This window comes from Podarcis erhardii, assembly GCF_964252035.2.
Source record: "Podarcis erhardii genome assembly, chromosome: 13".
Lineage (NCBI taxonomy): Eukaryota > Metazoa > Chordata > Lepidosauria > Squamata > Lacertidae > Podarcis > Podarcis erhardii.
Genome location: NC_138502.1, coordinates 43,254,793 through 43,272,277, shown reverse-complemented (window position 1 = coordinate 43,272,277; position 17,485 = coordinate 43,254,793). Strand labels below are relative to the sequence as shown.

General features: G+C 47.8%; 1 protein-coding gene across 2 annotated transcripts in view; it reads right to left on the bottom strand.

The window, feature by feature from the left end:
- The window catches only part of LOC309328126 (putative protein PTGES3L), a 39,890-nt gene that overhangs the window by 504 nt on the left and 21,901 nt on the right, over positions 1 to 17,485 (bottom strand). For both annotated transcript variants that reach the window (XM_081838088.1, XM_081838086.1), the window contains 10 exons: positions 16,891 to 17,019; positions 15,508 to 15,667; positions 14,989 to 15,046; positions 12,490 to 12,646; positions 12,302 to 12,418; positions 8,925 to 9,055; positions 6,411 to 6,477; positions 3,503 to 3,594; positions 2,705 to 2,759; positions 1,137 to 1,231 (listed from right to left, as the gene is read on the bottom strand). In XM_081838088.1, coding sequence (XP_081694214.1) covers positions 1,137 to 1,231; positions 2,705 to 2,759; positions 3,503 to 3,594; positions 6,411 to 6,477; positions 8,925 to 9,055; positions 12,302 to 12,418; positions 12,490 to 12,646; positions 14,989 to 15,046; positions 15,508 to 15,667; positions 16,891 to 17,019 — 1,061 coding nt within the window. The remainder of the gene's footprint in view (positions 1 to 1,136; positions 1,232 to 2,704; positions 2,760 to 3,502; positions 3,595 to 6,410; positions 6,478 to 8,924; positions 9,056 to 12,301; positions 12,419 to 12,489; positions 12,647 to 14,988; positions 15,047 to 15,507; positions 15,668 to 16,890; positions 17,020 to 17,485) is intronic.

The following is a 17,485-nucleotide window of genomic DNA, read 5'->3' as shown; positions in this document are numbered from 1 at the left end:
GTGTTATTAAAAATATAAAGCAGCACTGTGGTACCTCAGGTTACATACGCTTCAGGTTACAGACTCCGCTAACCCAGAAATAGTACCTCGGGTTAAGAACTTTATTTCAGGATGAGAACAGAAATTGCACGGCGGCGGCACAGCGGCAGCAGGAGGCCCCATTAGCTAAAGTGGTGCTTCAGGTTAAGAACAGTTTCAGGTTAAGAACGGACCTCCAGAACGAATTAAGTTCTTAACCAGAGGTACCACTCTACAGTTGTAGCTTGGCTGCCAAAAACGCCTTGGTACTCGTGCATTTTGGCTCCCGAACGCCGTAAACCCAGAAGTGAGTGTTCCGGTTTGCGAACATTCTTTGGAATCCAAACATCCGACGGGGCTTCCGACTGAGTGCAGGAAGCTCCTGCAGCCAACTGGAAGCCGCACCTTGGTTTTCGAACGTTTTTGGAAGTCAAACAAACTTCTGGAATATACGACTGTATATTCCAAGAGCCACGCCTAGGGCTGGGCGATCTCTAGTTTTCAACACTGCACTATATCAGAAGCTCAACATTGCGATATATGAAAAGAACACAATGTTTGAAATAGGGATGGAACTATGTAGAGCAGGCATAGGCAAACTTGGCCCTCCAGATGTTCTGGGACTACAACTCCCATCATCCCTAGCTAACAGGACCAGTGGTCAGGGATGATGGGAAGTGTAGTCTCAAAAACATCTAGAGGGCCGAGTTTGCCTACGTCTGATGTGGAGGCATTGGCTGGCTTCGTGGTTTTCCCCACACTGTGAATTTTGCATAGCAAACACACACACACACACACACACACACACACACACACACACACACACGTGTGTGATTCATGATATATTGCCAGGTCAACAATTATGAAGCCAATATCATGATATGGACTTCAATTTGGTTTTGGATTATATACTGCTATATCGCCCTGCCCTAGCCTGGCTGATTTGTTTCAGCCCTGCAACTGCTACATGAATTTGCTTGTCTCTCTCTCTCTCTCTCTCTTTCAAAGGCCCCCCCAGAAACCTGTGATTCTTTTCTTCCTGACCGGCCAAAATGCTCCCTCCCCAACACACACACCAATCCAGGCCTGAATTTATCCAGCTGGCTTGAGTGACTCACCTGGGGCCCAGTTTCTCCACAGCGTCTGGGGGTCCCGCGAGCAGAAAAAGCCCAGCTGCTTTTTCATCTCCCACAGAGAGGAAAAGGAGGGTTTCCTGCTGGAAGAAGGTTGTTTACAACAACAAAATATTCAACGAAGAACACACACACTTTATAATAATCTGATGCAGAGTCAGAATAAAACATAACATATGGAGGTCCACAGGTAAACAGAAATGTCACCAAGCTAATGAATAAACCTTTTAATCTTTCGGGGTATAAGCAGTAGTCATGGATGCAAGAATCAAACCAAATTTAGCTTATCTGGGGCAGTCAGAATCCTGGGAACTGTAGGTCTGTGGAGGTACACTATGGTTCTCAGGATTCTTTGTGAAAAGTCATCAGCTCTAAATGTATGGTGCGGATTCAGTAATATTTTATAAATTTTGCTATGATCTCTTTATTCTTAATTGGTATTTGGTAGCGTCACATTAAATAGCAGTATTTTAACCACAGAAGTTAGAACAAAATTGTTTCTATTTTCTAATAGCAGGTGCTCATTGAATCAATTCTATCTCCTCTATACAGTGGTGCCTCGCAAGACGAAAAGAATCCGTTCCGCGAGTCTCTTCGTCTAGCGGTTTTTTCGTCTTGCGAAGCAAGCCCATTGGCGGATTAGCGCTATTAGCGGTTTTTAGCGGCTTAGAAAAAGGGGGGAAGGGGGGGAACCGCAGGAACTCGCAAGACATTTTCGTCTTGCGAAGCAAGCCCATAGGGAAATTCGTTTTGCGAAGCACCTCCAAAACGGAAAACCCTTTCGTGTAGCGAGTTTTCCGTCTTGCGAGGCATTCGTCTTGCGGGGCACCACTGTATCACATTAGATTTTATAGCTACGCTGCACACTGTGAGCTGCTACTTCTGTAACCAGTTGTCTTAATTTTAATTTCACTTTTGATTTGTCAGCTGCATAATCTGTAAAAACAATTACCGTATTTTTCACCCTATAGGACGCACTTTTTCACCTCCAAAAATGAAGGGGAAATCTGTGTGTCCTATGGGGCGAATACAGGCTTTCGCTGAAGCTTGGAGAGCGAGAGGGGTCGGTGCGCACCGACCCCTCTCGCTCTCCAGGCTTCAGGAAGCTATCAGCAAGCCTGGGGAGCCCGCGGGAGTTCCTGCAGGGCTCCCTAGGCTGCGGATAGCAGCCTGCCGCCCGGCACGCAGGGCGCCCTGAGGCAGAGCGCCCCTTGCGCCGGGCAGACATCGGCCAGCCCCACAAGCTCGGGGGACAGTGGGGAGGCACAGCGTCGCCATCCCGCTGTTCCCCGACCTGGTTTGGGGGGGGGGAAATAAAGGGGGGGAATTCCTTTATTTCCCCCCCCCCAAAAAAAACTAGGTGCGTTCTATGGGACGGAGCGTCCTATGGGACAAAAAATACGGTAAGTTTTTAAAGGCCTGGTTGGATCTGATATGTGTTGATACGCTGGAGGTGGGAACCTTTCCCGCTCAAAGTAGGGAGCCTTCAGCACCTCTCAAAACCCCACTATATCTGGTGCCAAAGCTCAGAGAAACAAGAGAGAGATACTCACCCCAGCGCCAATCTCATTCGCAATGATGTTCATGAACTCAGAATCACCGTCTTTCCTGCAAGAGAGGGAAAATGAGAACAATCCAGATTGAGGGAGTGAGCCAAGAGGAAGACCTCCGTCTCGTGCCTCCCTTTAAATGGGTCCCGGCCATGCCCCCACCAGCCAGCTGAAGTGGAGCAGACTTCCCCATCCCCACCCCAAGACCTGAGAAAGCAGGATAGAAAATTTCACCTCTGCCACACCTTTCCCTACAACAGGTCCACCAGCCCCGCGAGAAAGAAACCAGTAATGACTAGACTGACTTAAGCAAAAAAAAGTATTAATAATTCATTTGGGTTGCATCGATCCACATTGTGTGTGGTTGTTGTTGTTTTTTAATTAAGAAATATATAACACAATTTTGCTTTGACGGCCTCAAAAACCTGTACAGAGGTACCTCGGGTTACATACGCTTCAGGTTGCATACGCTTCAGGTTACAGATTCCCCTAACCCAGAAACAGTACCTCGGGTTAAGAACTTTGCTTCAGGATGAGAACAGAAATCGTGCTCCAGCAGCAGTGGTGCTTCAGGTTAAGAACAGTTTCAGGTTAAAAATGGACCTCCGGAACGAATTAAGTACTTAACCCGAGGTACCGCTGTACAGGCAAGGTGAGTGGGAACAGCAGTTTCTAAATGGGGGTTAAAAAATCAGCAGTACCTTTCAAGTGGCAAAGTAGATAGCATCCAGAATTTTCCTCTTTTTTCTGGGTATTTAAAACAGTCACCCCGTGCAAACCCAACACGATCTTTCCCCTCACCTGTGCAACACCAGAACAGGTTCCTGATGCACGTTGTTTTTTAAGCTCTGAGCTATGAGGACGGCTAAATCCCTCAGTAGGTTCAAGTTGGTCTGAAAGAGAAGTAGACATCGGAAAGGGGACATAGCAGTGGAGCGTGTTTACATGGTGCCGTGGGGAGGGAGAGCTTGTATGTGCTGGGGCGCGGGGGTGAACAGAGCCTGCCGCATGCTGGCCCGGCCATCGCTGCTGGCAAAACTGGAGCAACACCAGCCCTGAGCCACTTTACAAGGTGGGATCTGTTCAGATCCCAGCCTCACAAAGCGGGACAGGGCTGACTTGGGGAGGGGGGGGGTGTCCCCTGGAAAAATGTGCCTGGGACAATCACCCTGGCAGCCCACCACCCCTCTGTTCCAATACTCAAGCAAGATGGGATGGAGCAGGCAAGGAATTTCTGACAAAGTCTTCCTGAACCCTGGATCCGATTGCTGTCTTACTTCCCATGGACTTCCTACAGGCTGCTTACTGGAGTCTGATTTAAGCTGCTGCCTGCATGACCCACAGATGATGATGTTGTTGTTGTTGTTATCATTACAGTGGTATCTCTGGATACGCACACCTCTGGTTGCGTATCCTTCAGGTTACGCACACGGCAAAGCTGGAAGTATTTTTCCAGGTTTTGCCCTGCACGCATGCGCAGAAATGCTCTACCGTACCACATGCATGCACAGAACAAGCACCTCTAGTTGCAAATTCCTCAGGATCTGACCGGAGCTCTGGAACAGATCCTGTGTGCAACTGGAGGTAAGGGTAAAGGGGACCCCTAACCATTAGGTCCAGTCATGGCCGACTCTGGGGTTGCGGCGCTCATCTCGCTTTATTGGCCGAGGGAGCCAGCATACAGCTTCCGGGTCATGTGGCCAGCATGACTAAGCCACTTCTGGCGAACCAGAGCAGCGCACGGAAACGCTGTTTACCTTCCCGCAAGAGCGGTACCTATTTATCTGCTTTCGAACTGCTAGGTTGGCAGGAGCAGGGACCGAGCAACGGGAGCTCACCCCGTCGCGGGGATTCGAACCGCTGACCTTCTGATCGGCAAGCCCAAGGCTCTGTGGTTTAACCCACAGCACCTCCCGAGTCCCCAACCACTGTATTATTAGTATTAGTAGTAGCAGCGGTAGTAGTAGTACTTTACTGCCCTTCATCTGTAGATCTCAGGGCAGTTCCCAACATAAAAACACCAGAGATGGAAAGAAGATAAAGTCCCTGCCAGAGAAGAATGGCAGATCAAGTTGACGGACTATGTCGAAATGGCTAAAATGACCGGAAGAATCAGAAATCAGGAAGGCCAAAATTTTAATAATGGGGAACATTTATAACTTGTCTTAAAGATCATTGCCAACAGTTTAAATCGTTGGAATATCGCTTGTAGCTTAATGGTGAATTTTGGATACAATGGAGAGATAAATGATTGGGATTATTACAAAAGATGCAGGAGGAAATGATTAACAATAGGAACCCAAAAAGGGGAGGAGGAAAGTCCATGAGATTCCTTGGAATCTTGTTTTTATGTTGTATGTTGGACATGTGACTGAAAAATCTTAATCTGAAAAGCCAAATAAATAAATTTATTTTTAAAAAATTAAAACACAGTATAAAAAACAGAAAACACATAATAAAAATACTGAGCGATCTCCCGTTAAAAGCTTGTTGGCGGCTCTCTCTGCTCCCACTGAAATAGGGAATTTTTTTCCCCTAACCAATGTCTGCCAAAGTCCCCATGGCCAACCTCCCGGCAGTCACATGCCAATGCTGAGCCTGGACAGAGACAAAATTGGGTAGGGCAACAGCTGTGGCTGCACAGGCAGGCTGCATTCCAACTGCATGAAAGTCAAGACGTTTTGACATACGCCCACCCACGTCTCCCTACTCCAAGCAAGCGAGAGGCTTTCTCACAGTTTGAGGGCACATTCCAGCCAGGCAGAAACTGTCTGAAGGAGAGGGCAGAGAAGGACCATAGCTTGGGGATACTGGGTGCGGCGTCAGAAGACTCCTGATGTTCAGACAGAAAGCTGCCTGTTATGCCTACCGGCGTGGGTTGTTCAAGAGCAAACAGGCAAGATCCCCACTGGTCTTTTCAAAGGCTTTATTATTGGTACAAAAACATTTACAGTGCAGAACGCCTCAGTTCCATGTCTTGCTCAGTCACTAGCAGAATCTGAGAGCGGGCGGTCCTCAAACTTTCCCCAGCAGAGTACAGTGGTGCCTCGCAAGACGAAATTAATCCGTTCCGTGAGGCTCTTCGTATAGCGGTTTTTCGTCTTGCGAAGCAAGCCCATTGACAGCTTAGCGGATAAGCGCTATTAGCGGTTTAGTGGATCAGCTGATAAGCGGCTTATCAGCAGATCAGCTGATAAGCAGCTTAGCGGCTTAGGAAAAGGGGGGGGGAACCCGCAGGAACTCGCAAGACATTTCGTCTTGCGAAGCAAGCCCATAGGGAAATTCGTTTTGCGAAGCACCTCCAAAACGGAAAACCCTTTCGTCTAGCGGGTTTTCTGTCTTGCGAGGCGTTCGTCTTGCGGGGCACCACTGTAGTCTCTTCGTCCCCAGCTGAAACCTCCCCTCTCTGCACGTAAAGGGGGACCTGCCTCCCCCCCCCCGCTTTGCTCATGCACGGTGTCTTGGCTCTTTCTTGCATTCTCCGAGCCCTGCATCTCTTCCCCACTAGAGGCGGGGCTTCCCTCCTCCGCGGAGGAAGTGCTGCTTCCCACGATCTTTGGAGGCTCCCTGTAATCCAGCTGCCCTTCCACCTCTCGCCTCTGAGCTGATGGCAGTTCCCTGACACCACCTTTGACCTTTGGGGACCTGGGATTCCCCGCCATGGCTCCAGAAACGGTCAGGGAGGAAGGTGGCCATTGCTCAACTGTACCTTCTGAAGAAGCTTCAGAGAGTTCTGTAGCCTCTTTACAGCTTCCACGTGCTCTTCGGGGCCAGTCCTAAAACGGCAAGGGTAACAAGAGGCCTTCAGGGAGGGTTGGTACATCATCTAATAAGAGTACAAGCTTGGGGATGAGGGAGGAAAAGGTGGGGGGAAGTGAAACAGCTTGTGTTCAGTGGAGATGCACAACTGAACTGAGGGCCAAGACCAACAGCTGTATTGTTTAGAATAGGTAAAGTGACCCCTGACCGTTAGGTCCAGTTGTGGCCGACTCTGGGGTTGCGGCGCTCATCTCACTTTACTGGCCGAGGGAGCCGGCGTACAGCTTCCGGGTCATGTGCCCAGCATGACTAAGCCGCTTCTGGCAAACCAGAGCAGCGCATGGAAACGCCGTTTACCTTCCCGCCAGAGCAATACCTATTTATCTACTTGCACTTTGACGTGCTTTCGAACTGCTAGGTTGGCAGGAGCAGGGACCAAGCAACGGGAGCTCACCCCGTCGCGGGGATTCGAACTGCGGACCTTCTGATCGGCAAGTCCTAGGCTCTGTGGTTTAACTCACAGCACCACCTGCATCCCTATAATTGTTTAGAATAGGCATTCCCAAACTCGGCCCTCCAGATGTTTTGGGACTACAGTTCCCACCATCCCTGACCACTGTGTCAGGAACTTGTCCTACACTCGAGTAGGACCCATGCCCAACTGGCATGTGTCTCTCCCTCCTCATCGATCATTTGGGAGCTTCAAAAGCTTTCTTCAGCCCGAATATCACAGCGACTGATGCCAACAGACATCGGCACACTTAGGGATCTGCAGAGTGTTCACAGTTTGCTTGACAGACCTCCTCAGCAACTCAGTATTTTGGCTAATACTTTATTTACCTATAAACACGCACGGAGGACTGCAACATGGCTCCCTCTCTCTCTAGCATCAGACAGCAAAGAGAAAGAACAAAGGACAATAGTCCCACTTCATGGAACACAGTAACACAAACATCCTGTCTCCGTCACTTCCCACTCTGTGGAGTCAAAACATACACCGTCAAGTGATAGACAACAATCCTATGATTGCAATCACGGAGCAGGAATTCTAACACACTGGTCCTGTTAGCTAGGGATGATGGGAGTTGTAGTCCTGAAACATCTGGAGGGCCAAGTTTAGGGATGCCTGGTTTAGAACATAAGATAGGCCCGCTGGATCTCCTCACAGCAGCCACCCAGATGCCTGTGGGAAGCTCTCGTGCAGTATGTTTCCGAGCACAGTTCAAAGTGTTGGGGCTGACCTTTAAAGCCCTAAACGGCCTCGGTCCTGTATACTGAAGGAGCGTCTCCACCCTCATCATTCAGCCCGGACACTGAGGTCCAGCTCCGAGGGCCTTTTGGCAGGTCCCTCAATGTGGGACATGAAGTTACAGAGAATGAGGCAGAGGACCTTCTGTTATTATTATTATTACAGTGGAACTTCGGTTGTCAAATGCCTTGGAAGCCGAATGTTTTGGCTTTCAAACGCCGACAACCCGGAAACGAATACTTCCGTTTTCGAACACGCCCCTGAGGTCGAACAGCTTTGGAGGTACATTTCTCCATTTTTCCAGTGGATTTTGCTGACCGGCCACTGCGCCTCGGTTGTCGAACGTTTCGTAAGTCGAACGGTCTTCCGGAACAGATTACGTTCGACAACCAAGGTTCCACTGTAGTATTATTATTATTATTATTATTATTATTTGTATACCGCCCTTCATCTGTAGATCTCAGGGCAGTTTCCAACATAAAAACACAATATAAAAAAACAGAAAATGCATAATAAAAATACTGAGTGGTCTCCCGCTCTGTGGAACGTCCTCCCATCAGATGTCAAGGACATAAAAAACTATCTGACTTTTAGAAGACATCTGTAGGCAGCCCTGTATAGAGAGGTTTTAAATGTTTTAAAACATTTAATGTTTTAATGTTTAATGTGTTCTAATGGAAGCTTCCCAGAGTGGCTGGGGCAACCCCGTCAGGTGGGTAGCATATAAATATATTATTATTATTATTATTATTATTATTATTATTATTATTATTATTAGGGCCCAAGCATAAGAACATTTTCTCCTCCTGTGGTTTCCAGCAACTCAGACACAGTGCTGACTTCAGAATGTGCAGGCAGAGCACAGCCCTTGTGGCTTGTAGCCACTGAAAAACTTATCTTCCATAAACTTGTCCCATCCCCTTTTAAAACCATTGTTTGGGAACAGTTATCTTTAAATCCATTTACGGTATGGCTGTTAAAACCCTTCCGCTACTCATCCCGAGCCCTAAGATCAGACCAGAAATAACTGGCCCAACTTCTATAAACAACCGATTTGCCTATACAACTCACTATTTCTTGCCTTGAGGGAAAATCCCCACCTTTGTGTGCTTTTCCTTTTGAGAGTTCAAATGAAATTTGAAGGCCAGTGGGTTTCCAATCACCCTTCTGGGACTTTTGTTTCATTCCCTGGGACAGGGAAATACAAATACTTGCTTAAGCAGTGATGTGAAGGACTTCTCAGTTGCGTGGCTTCGCTCCAAAGTTTTCAGCACTCGGTTCCCAGCGAGGAAAACTAAGTTGGTCTTGTTCTTCTTCCCTTTTTCGGTGCCCAAGAGCTTAACCATCTTCAGAAGACAAACACATTTGTCTTGAGTGGTAAAATACTACATCTGCACGCACCTATCCCGTCCCTTATATTGAAAGTGGGAAAAGGTCCAAGCTCAGTGGTAGAACATCTGCCTTGCAAGGTCCCAGATCCATACCCTGGAATCTACTGTATTTTTCGCTCCATAGGACGCCCTTTTTCCCCTCCAAGAATGAAGGGGAAATGTGTGTGCGTCCTATGGAGCGAATGCAGGGGGGGAGGCAGGCAGGAAAAGCCCCCAAGCTCCGCGCGGCTCTTGCGGGCTTTTCCTCAGAAGGGAGAAGGGACTGACGCGGCCAGTCAGTCCCTTCTCCCTCCTTGTAGAAAAGCCCACAGGAGCCGTGCGCTCCTTAAAGCCCACAGGCCATAGCCGCGCGCCGCCTCTCCCTGCCGGAGAGGTGGCGCGCAGCTATGGCAGCAGCCTCTTTAGCCGTGTGCCACCTCTCCAGCCGGGAGAGGGTGCGCGGGGCTAAAGAAGCCATAGCTCCGGGCTTCCCCAGCAGCCTCAAGAAGCTTGCGGAGCAGCCGGAAGGCTTCGTGCCTTTCCGCTGCTCCCCGACCTGCTCTTTGGGGCTGGCGGTGGGCTTCCTGAGGGTGGGTAGGGTGGGAGAAGCTCTGGAGCCAAGTGAGGATTACCAGGTAAGATCCACCCTCTATTGTGTGGGCAGGTAATCCCTCCCCCTACCTGGCCTGGTTTCCCTGGCAACGCTTCCCCCACGTGGGATTGGACAACTCACTGGGGTAGGCGGGGACCTCCAGGTATCCCACCTGAGGAAAGGCAAAGCCTATGCTGATGGGGCCACTCCAGATCCAGGGCTGCACGCGTCCACGCAAAGGGCACCCCCCGTTTTAAGCGGGGAGCGGTCATTGCGTGGACAGGCGGAGTCCCCAGATCCCGAGTGGTCCCCCCCCGTCATGTGGAATAACGACTCTAGACAACGTGCTATGGGATTAAATTGGCCACAACTTTATTAAATTTCAAATGTGGGTAGATCTTGGCTCAGGCATTGGGCGTTCTCCCTCCCCAGTCCCCAGCCGGGGACCTAGGGAGCTACAGGGTTATCCAGTGTGTGGGGGGGGGAGGGCTGGCTCTGGAATTCCCCCCGGCTGCCCCAAAGAGCAAGTAGAAAGGAACCCGAAGCCTGGAGGCTTCCAAGGTAGCCGCCTGAACGCACCTTGAATGGCACCTTGTTTTAGAGGGGGAGAAAATTCTCCCCCTCTGCGCAGCGCCTCCTGCCGCTTCGCTGAAGGGGTGCTGGGCAGAGAGTGGGAGAATTTTTTTTTCTTGTTCTCCCCCTCTAAAACAAGGTGCGTCCTATGGTCCGGTGCGTCCTATAGAGCGAAAAATACGGTATCTCCAGGTGAAGATTTCCACCAGAAACCCTGCAGAGCCTGTGCTGGGCAGTGAAAATAACCCACTGTTTACACATTGGTCTGATTTGGTGAAGGAAACTTCCTATAGTTCTACGTGTCCAGGCATTTGTTAGAAAAGTATAGGCAGGTAATTTAAAATAAGGTCGGCTCCCCAATTATGTAATTCACTATCCGAAGGAAGGAATCACTTGTAAAATTTCTGGCTGACTACTGACAAGCAGCAGAGAAGCCTTGTCAGAAAAAAATGGTGTCCAAATTAAGAAGGAGATCTGCTTTGCAATCCCTAGTATCGCTGGGTAGGGCCAGGAGAGAGATCCCTGCCTGAAATCCTGAACACTGAGCTAGCTAGACCAATGGTATAGATCACATAGAGAGAATCTTTATTTGCACCAGCCACTAGCCATAGCAATAAAATAGAATGTACTAAAGATAGAGGTAAAAACATAACTATACAAAATACATTTTGGTGGGTTTACATCAATACAGTGGTGCCCCGCAAGACGAACGCCTCGCAAGACGGAAAACCCGCTAGATGAAAGGGTTTTCCGTTTTGGAGGCGCTTCGCAAAACAAATTTCCCTATGGGCTTGCTTCGCAAGACGAAATGTCTTGCGAGTTCCTGCGGGTTTCCCCCCCTTTCCCCCCCCTTTTCCTAAGCCGCTAAGCCGCTTATCAGCTGATCCGCTGATAAACCGCTTATCAGCTGATCCGCTAAAAGCCGCTAAACCGCTAATAGCGCTAATCCGCTAAGCTGTCAATGGGCTTGCTTCGCAAGACGAAGAAACCACTATACGAAGAGCCTCACGGAACGGATTAATTTCGTCTTGCGAGGCACCACTGTAATCAAATAAAAGATCTTATTCTAATTGCCCCCGCTAAAAACCTTGCAGTTTTTGTTGTCACCTGATCATCTTGATCTACTAAAAGGACTCTGTAGCAATGTTTGAGCAACCCGGCATGGACAGTATTGGAGGGGTAATAACCTCACTCCTCAAATCTTTATAAAGAGTGCAAGCCAGAAACACATGAGCCTTTGACTCAATACTGTCATCTCCACAGGGACATGACCATTTTTCCAGTGGAATGTTTTGAAATCAACCCTCAAGTACAGCTGAAGGCAGTATAGCCAGTCTTGCGAAAGTGAAGGCGCGTCTGCATTTTGGAATTGTTAAATTTTTCAAATAGGGTGCCAAAGTGTCAAAACGATTAGGTGGAAAATAATCGTACCATGGACAAAATTTCCTTACTGTGGCCAGACTATCCTGTCGCTCAATATCATATAGTAAAGGTAAAGGGACCCCTGACCATTAGGTCCAGTCGTGGCCGACTCTGGGGTTACAGCGCTCATCTTACTTTATTGGCCGAGGGAGCCAGCGTACAGCTTCCGGGTCATGTGGCCAGCATGACTAAGCCACTTCTGGCAAGCCAGAGCAGCGCACGGAAATGCCGTTTACCTTCCCGCCGGAGCGGTCCCTATTTATCTACTTGCACTTTGACGCGCTTTCGAACTGCTAGGTTGGCAGGATCAGGGACCAAACAACGGAAGCTCACCCCATCACGGGGATTCGAACCGCTGACCTTCTGATCGGCAAGTCCTAGGCTCTGTGGTTTAACCCACAGCGCCACCCGCGCCCCCAATATCATATAAGGCGCTGTCTAATTAAATTATTTGCTTTACTGAAGCTCAGAGTTACACCAATGGCAGCTTCTCATGTGTCATGAAGGGGCAGCATGTGTTCTCACAACAGATGTGAGTGGCAAGGCACTCCTGTGCTCATTTGTGAGGGGGTCGAACCTGGCAAAGACCTTGATCCTGGTGCTTCAAGCCACCCCCCTGCCCCCATGACTCTCACCTGCAGGTCACCGAGGTTGGAGATGTGTGTGCCACAACACATATTGGCATCGACACCCTCAATGCTTATAATCCGCACGGGCCCCGTGTGGTCATCCGGCAAGCCACGGCTCCTCACCTGCAATGCAGCACAAGGTTAAGAAAACCACATGCAGCAGACCTCTCTCCCTCTTCTTGCCTCTTGCTTACCAGCTCAACTTCAAGGTCGCCCACTGCCACCTCTCGCACCACCACCGGGATCCTGGCTCGGATTCTGTCATTCACGCTCTGCTCAAGGGCTGCCACCTGATCTGCTGTCATCGAGGGGGTGTCCAGCTCTATAGTGCTTCGCTGGCGACCCAGTTCCCTGCCGAGGGTGGGAGAGAACAAACAGCATGTTCCCCAAGTCACACGGGAGATAGCTCTGGGTGCGCAAGAGAGCTCCCTATGTCCCCAGCCCTCCAGCATCATCCTCTGAGGAAGGGTTACTGCACAGAAACTAGGCTAAGCCTGCCATCCTCTGTGCGTTTTCCCTGGGAACAAAGCCCTATTCAAGATATAATAATAATAATAATAATAACAATAATAATAATAATAATAATTTTTATTTATACCCCGCCCTCCCCAGCCAAGGCTGGGCTCAGGGCGGCTAACAAGCAATAATAAAAACAAGTTGAATGAATACAACTTAAAAACAAGATTAAATACAACATTAAAATATTGAAACAGCCTCATCACAGGAGGAGAAAGGAAAAAAGAAAGGGGGGGAGGGAATCAAACTGGCTCCAAGCCAAAGGCCAGGCGGAACAACTCTGTCTTACAGGCCCTGCGGAAAGAAATCAGATCCCGCAGGGCCCTGGTCTCATGAGACAGAGCGTTCCACCAGGCCGGAGCCAGTGTTGAAAAGGCCCTGGCTCTGGTTGAGGCTAATCTAACTTCCTTAGGGCCCGGGACCTCTAGGGTGTTGCTATTTATGGACCTTAAGGTCCTCCGTGGGGCATACCAGGAGAGGCGGTCCCGTAGGTACGAGGGTCCTAGGCCGTGAAGGGCTTTAAAGGTCAAAACCAGCACCTTAAATCTGACCCTGTACTCCACCGGGAGCCAGTGCAGCTGGAAAAGCACTGGGTGAATATGCTCCCATGGCAGAGACCCCGTGAAGAGCCTCGCTGCAGCATTCTGCACCCGCTGGAGTTTCTGGGACAGCTTCCCAGATGACACATCTTCATGACTACACAATGATTTCATTTCAACCTTTGCTTCTGGGTTAAAGCGACAACAATATATTCCTTGTCAGTTAACAATACAGCTGTACCTCTGGTTGCGAACAGGATCCATTCCGGAGCCCTGTTCGCCACATGAAAGGCACGTGTCACGATTCGCCACTTCTGCGCATGCACGTGACGTCATTTTGCGCGTCTGTGCATGCAGTGAAACCCAGAAGTAACCCTTTCCGGTACTTCCGGGTCATGGCGGGACGCAACCTAAAAACGTACAACCTGACCTGAAGCAAACATAACGAGAGGTATGACTGTATTAAGTCTGTAGGAGATTTTCTGGTGTAGGAAATTGTGGAAATAACTTCTCAATAGGACTCTGTGGGGAAAGGAACAACTTATAATAATAATAATAATAATAATAATATAATTTATTATTGATACCCCGCCCATCTGGCTGAGTTTCCCCAGCCAATCTGGGCGGCTCCCAATCAAGTGTTAAAAACAATACAGCATTAAATATTAAAAACTTCCCTAAACAGGGCTGCCTTCAGATGTCTTTTAAAGATAAGATAGCTGCTTATTTCCTTCACATCTGAAGGGAGGGCGTTCCACAGGGCGGGCGCCACTACCGAGAAGGCCCTCTGCCTGGTTCCCTGTAACCTCACTTCTCGCAATGAGGGAACCGCCAGAAGGCCCTCGGCGCTGGATCTCAGTGTCCGGGCTGAACGATGGGGGTGGAGACGCTCCTTCAGGTATCTCTCCATGCAACCTACAAACTCCACCCAGGAAATGTTAAGCTACAGAAACATGCATGGTGCCCATTCATATTCCAATGGCTACTGCTATTGCTGTGTGGAGTACTGGTGATTCGTCTGTATCAGTTTCATTACCCGCAAGGCAGTGGAAGTTAAGGATCAGTTTTCCTTTTCCTAGATGGCCAGGTTGACAAGCCCCATGTGCCCCTCACTTCCCTCTGCAGAAACCGCCTTCTTGACCGTTGGACTCACCACTGGCCTTGTAAGTCCACCAGAACCTGTCTTCACATGCAGGGGGAATCCCTAACTCACCAAGTTAATTCTCACATTAAGTATTAGCAAATAGGAAAGGAACTCTGGTCCAAGGTTGTTTACAAATCTGTCCTCCTTCCAAGCAGTTCATGAAGTTATTACTACCGTATTTTTCTGTCTATAAGAAGCCCCCATGTATAAGACACCCCCTATTTTTAGGAACTCCAATTTAAGAAAATAGGGGGGAGATTGCCCCGTGTATAAGATGACCCACAGTTTTCCACGTAATTTTAAAGTAAAAAAAAAAAGTAGTCTTACACACAGAAAAGTACGGTAAATACTCCAATGGTGATCTATGCAGATTCTTGCCACTCTAGATGCCCCAATTTCTCTTGAGGTTTTGTAGCCTCTCTCTCTCTCTCACTCACTCACACAAATCCTCAAGCAGGGAGAAAAGGAATTAGGCAAAGGTGTGCCTTGCTCACCATGATGTCGTCTTGAATCCAAACATCAGATCCGCAATAGCTGTGATGAGATGCTGCCCTAAAAGAGACGATTATAAGCGACAGTTTCTCCTCACCAGGAGATTTAAATATATATATATATTAAAAATGTGTCTTTTTTGATGATCAGTCTGAATCTGTGGGTACAGTGGTGCCTCGCAAGACGAATGCCTCGCAAGACGAAAAACTCGCTAGACGAAAGAGTTTTCTGTTTTGGAGGTGCTTCGCAAAACGAATTTCCCTATGGGCTTGCTTCGCAAGACGAAAACTTCTTGCGAGTTTCCCCCCCTTTTTCTAAGCCGCTAAGCCGCTTATCCGCTAAAAGCCACTAATAGCGCTAAGCCGCTAATGGGCTTGCTTCGCAAGACGAAAAAACCGCAAGACGAAGAGACTCGCGGAACGGATTCTTTTCGTCTTGCGAGGCACCACTGTATATTAAAAATGTGTCTTTTTTGATGATCAGTCTGAATCTGTGGGTATCTCGTTCCATCAGTTTCTTACCTGAATGCTGCTGCATGTGGTCAAAGCGCCGGTCCCAATCCAGCACCAGCTGCACCTCGCTCCCTGGCTCAAGGGGTGTCTGGACAAAGTGTAGAGCATCTGGACCTTGTCGGGTGACCCTTAATACTGGGATGTCATTAATGAGCCCCCGGTCATCGGGCTGGAAAAAAGAAGTTAAAGTCACCAGCCCAGCTTTGGGGGAATATTCTTCTGCTGCAGCAGACAAAAGCATGTGTAAAATAGCAATGGCTGTAGGTTGTGAAGCTGAGCAAATGCTATAGCACCCTCTTTAAAAAAAACAAACACAAATTTGATTAATGAAGCAATTGCTGTGCAGAGGTTCTCTGAATTATCTTCACAATATTAATTAGCCCAAGTAAAAGTTTTGATTGTTATTATAGATTTTTTTTTTTGGCATTTTTAATTGCTTTATTGAAATTGTATACAAAAAACAAGAAAATAAGAAAACAACATGTAACGAAACTATAAAGAATAAAAAATATATACTTATTACATTGTATCACATACTTCTCAAAGTTTCGACGACTTCCCGTCAACCCCTCATGCTTCTAAACATTATTTAACCTATCGCACATTTTACTCATTATGTTCATATATATTCTCTTTCCTGATACTTATTGATACGTTAATTGATTGTTATTATAGAGATTATAGGTATAAGGTAACAATCATACACTGAATAAACCCATTGCAATCACTGCACTTCAGTTACCCAAGTCCACTGATTTCAACTACTCTGAACTTTGACTGAAATAAAAGCCCTGGTAATAAGATTTTACAGTGGTGCCTCACAAGACGAAATTAATCCGTTCCGCGAGTCTCTTCGTCTAGCGGTTTTTTCGTCTTGCAAAGCAAGCCCATCGACGGCTTAGCGGATTAGCGCTATTAGCGGCTTTTAGCGGCTTATCGGCTTAGTGGATAAGCAGATAAGCGGCTTAGAAAAGGGGGGGAAGGGAAAAAAACCCACAGGAACTCGCAAGACATTTTCGTCTTGCGAAGCAAGCCCATAGGAAATTCGTTTTGTAAAGCACCTCCAAAACGGAAAACCTTTTCCTCTAGCGGGTTTTCCGTCTTGCGAGGCATTCGTCTTGCAGGGCACCACTGTATTTGGAAGTAAACTGGTGTTTATTCCCCCAGTGTGTTTAGGACTGCAGGCTTAAACATATAAAAGAAGCACAGACAAGATCTGGATTTAAGAGCAAACAGGAGATCACACATTTCTAGTAATTCCGTTGAACAATTCAAGTCTTAGTTTCAAGAAATAGGCCAACAGTAAATCCCTAGGAGCATATTAAGATGTATACAATATGTTAGAACCCCCAAAACAGGTTCCACTATCTGACCAAGAAGCAAAATTGGTACCTGCCCTCCACCCTCTGGGAAAAAAATAGTGTCTTCCAAGATGACATGGAATCCCTGAAGCGTCTCCTTCTTTCCACCATTTTCTGTGGACAGTTTTGCAGGGCAGCAGGAGACCACCTGCGTGGTGAACTGGGGAGGGAAAAGAAAGGGGGATATGCGTGACTATAGCTTCACTAAAGATCTGGAGGTCTTTAGGTTCAGAGGTAATAAAAGGTATGCACTAAACTTAAGAGATGGAATCTAAAGATGCTGACCAGACGCTTCGGCATGTCTAAAGCCAATGATTTCTAGCAACAGTTTTCTTCAGGGCAAATTCCCTTATGTACTGTGAAGCAGAGCATAGTTTACTATCTTCTAACTGGTTTTTGCATGAATTTTGTCACAACAATAGGTGATAACCAAAGTTAGTCACATTCAGAACAGACTCACTGAAATTAGTAGATACCGGTATTTTCAGTATCTTTAGATTATCTCTTTATTGTATTTATTATTTCTATCTCACCTTATAACATAAATGCTTCCAAATCAACTTAAGCAAAATGAAGTAATTCTTCACTTTTAATACATATTGTCAGAGCTGCCTCTAGGTCCCAGC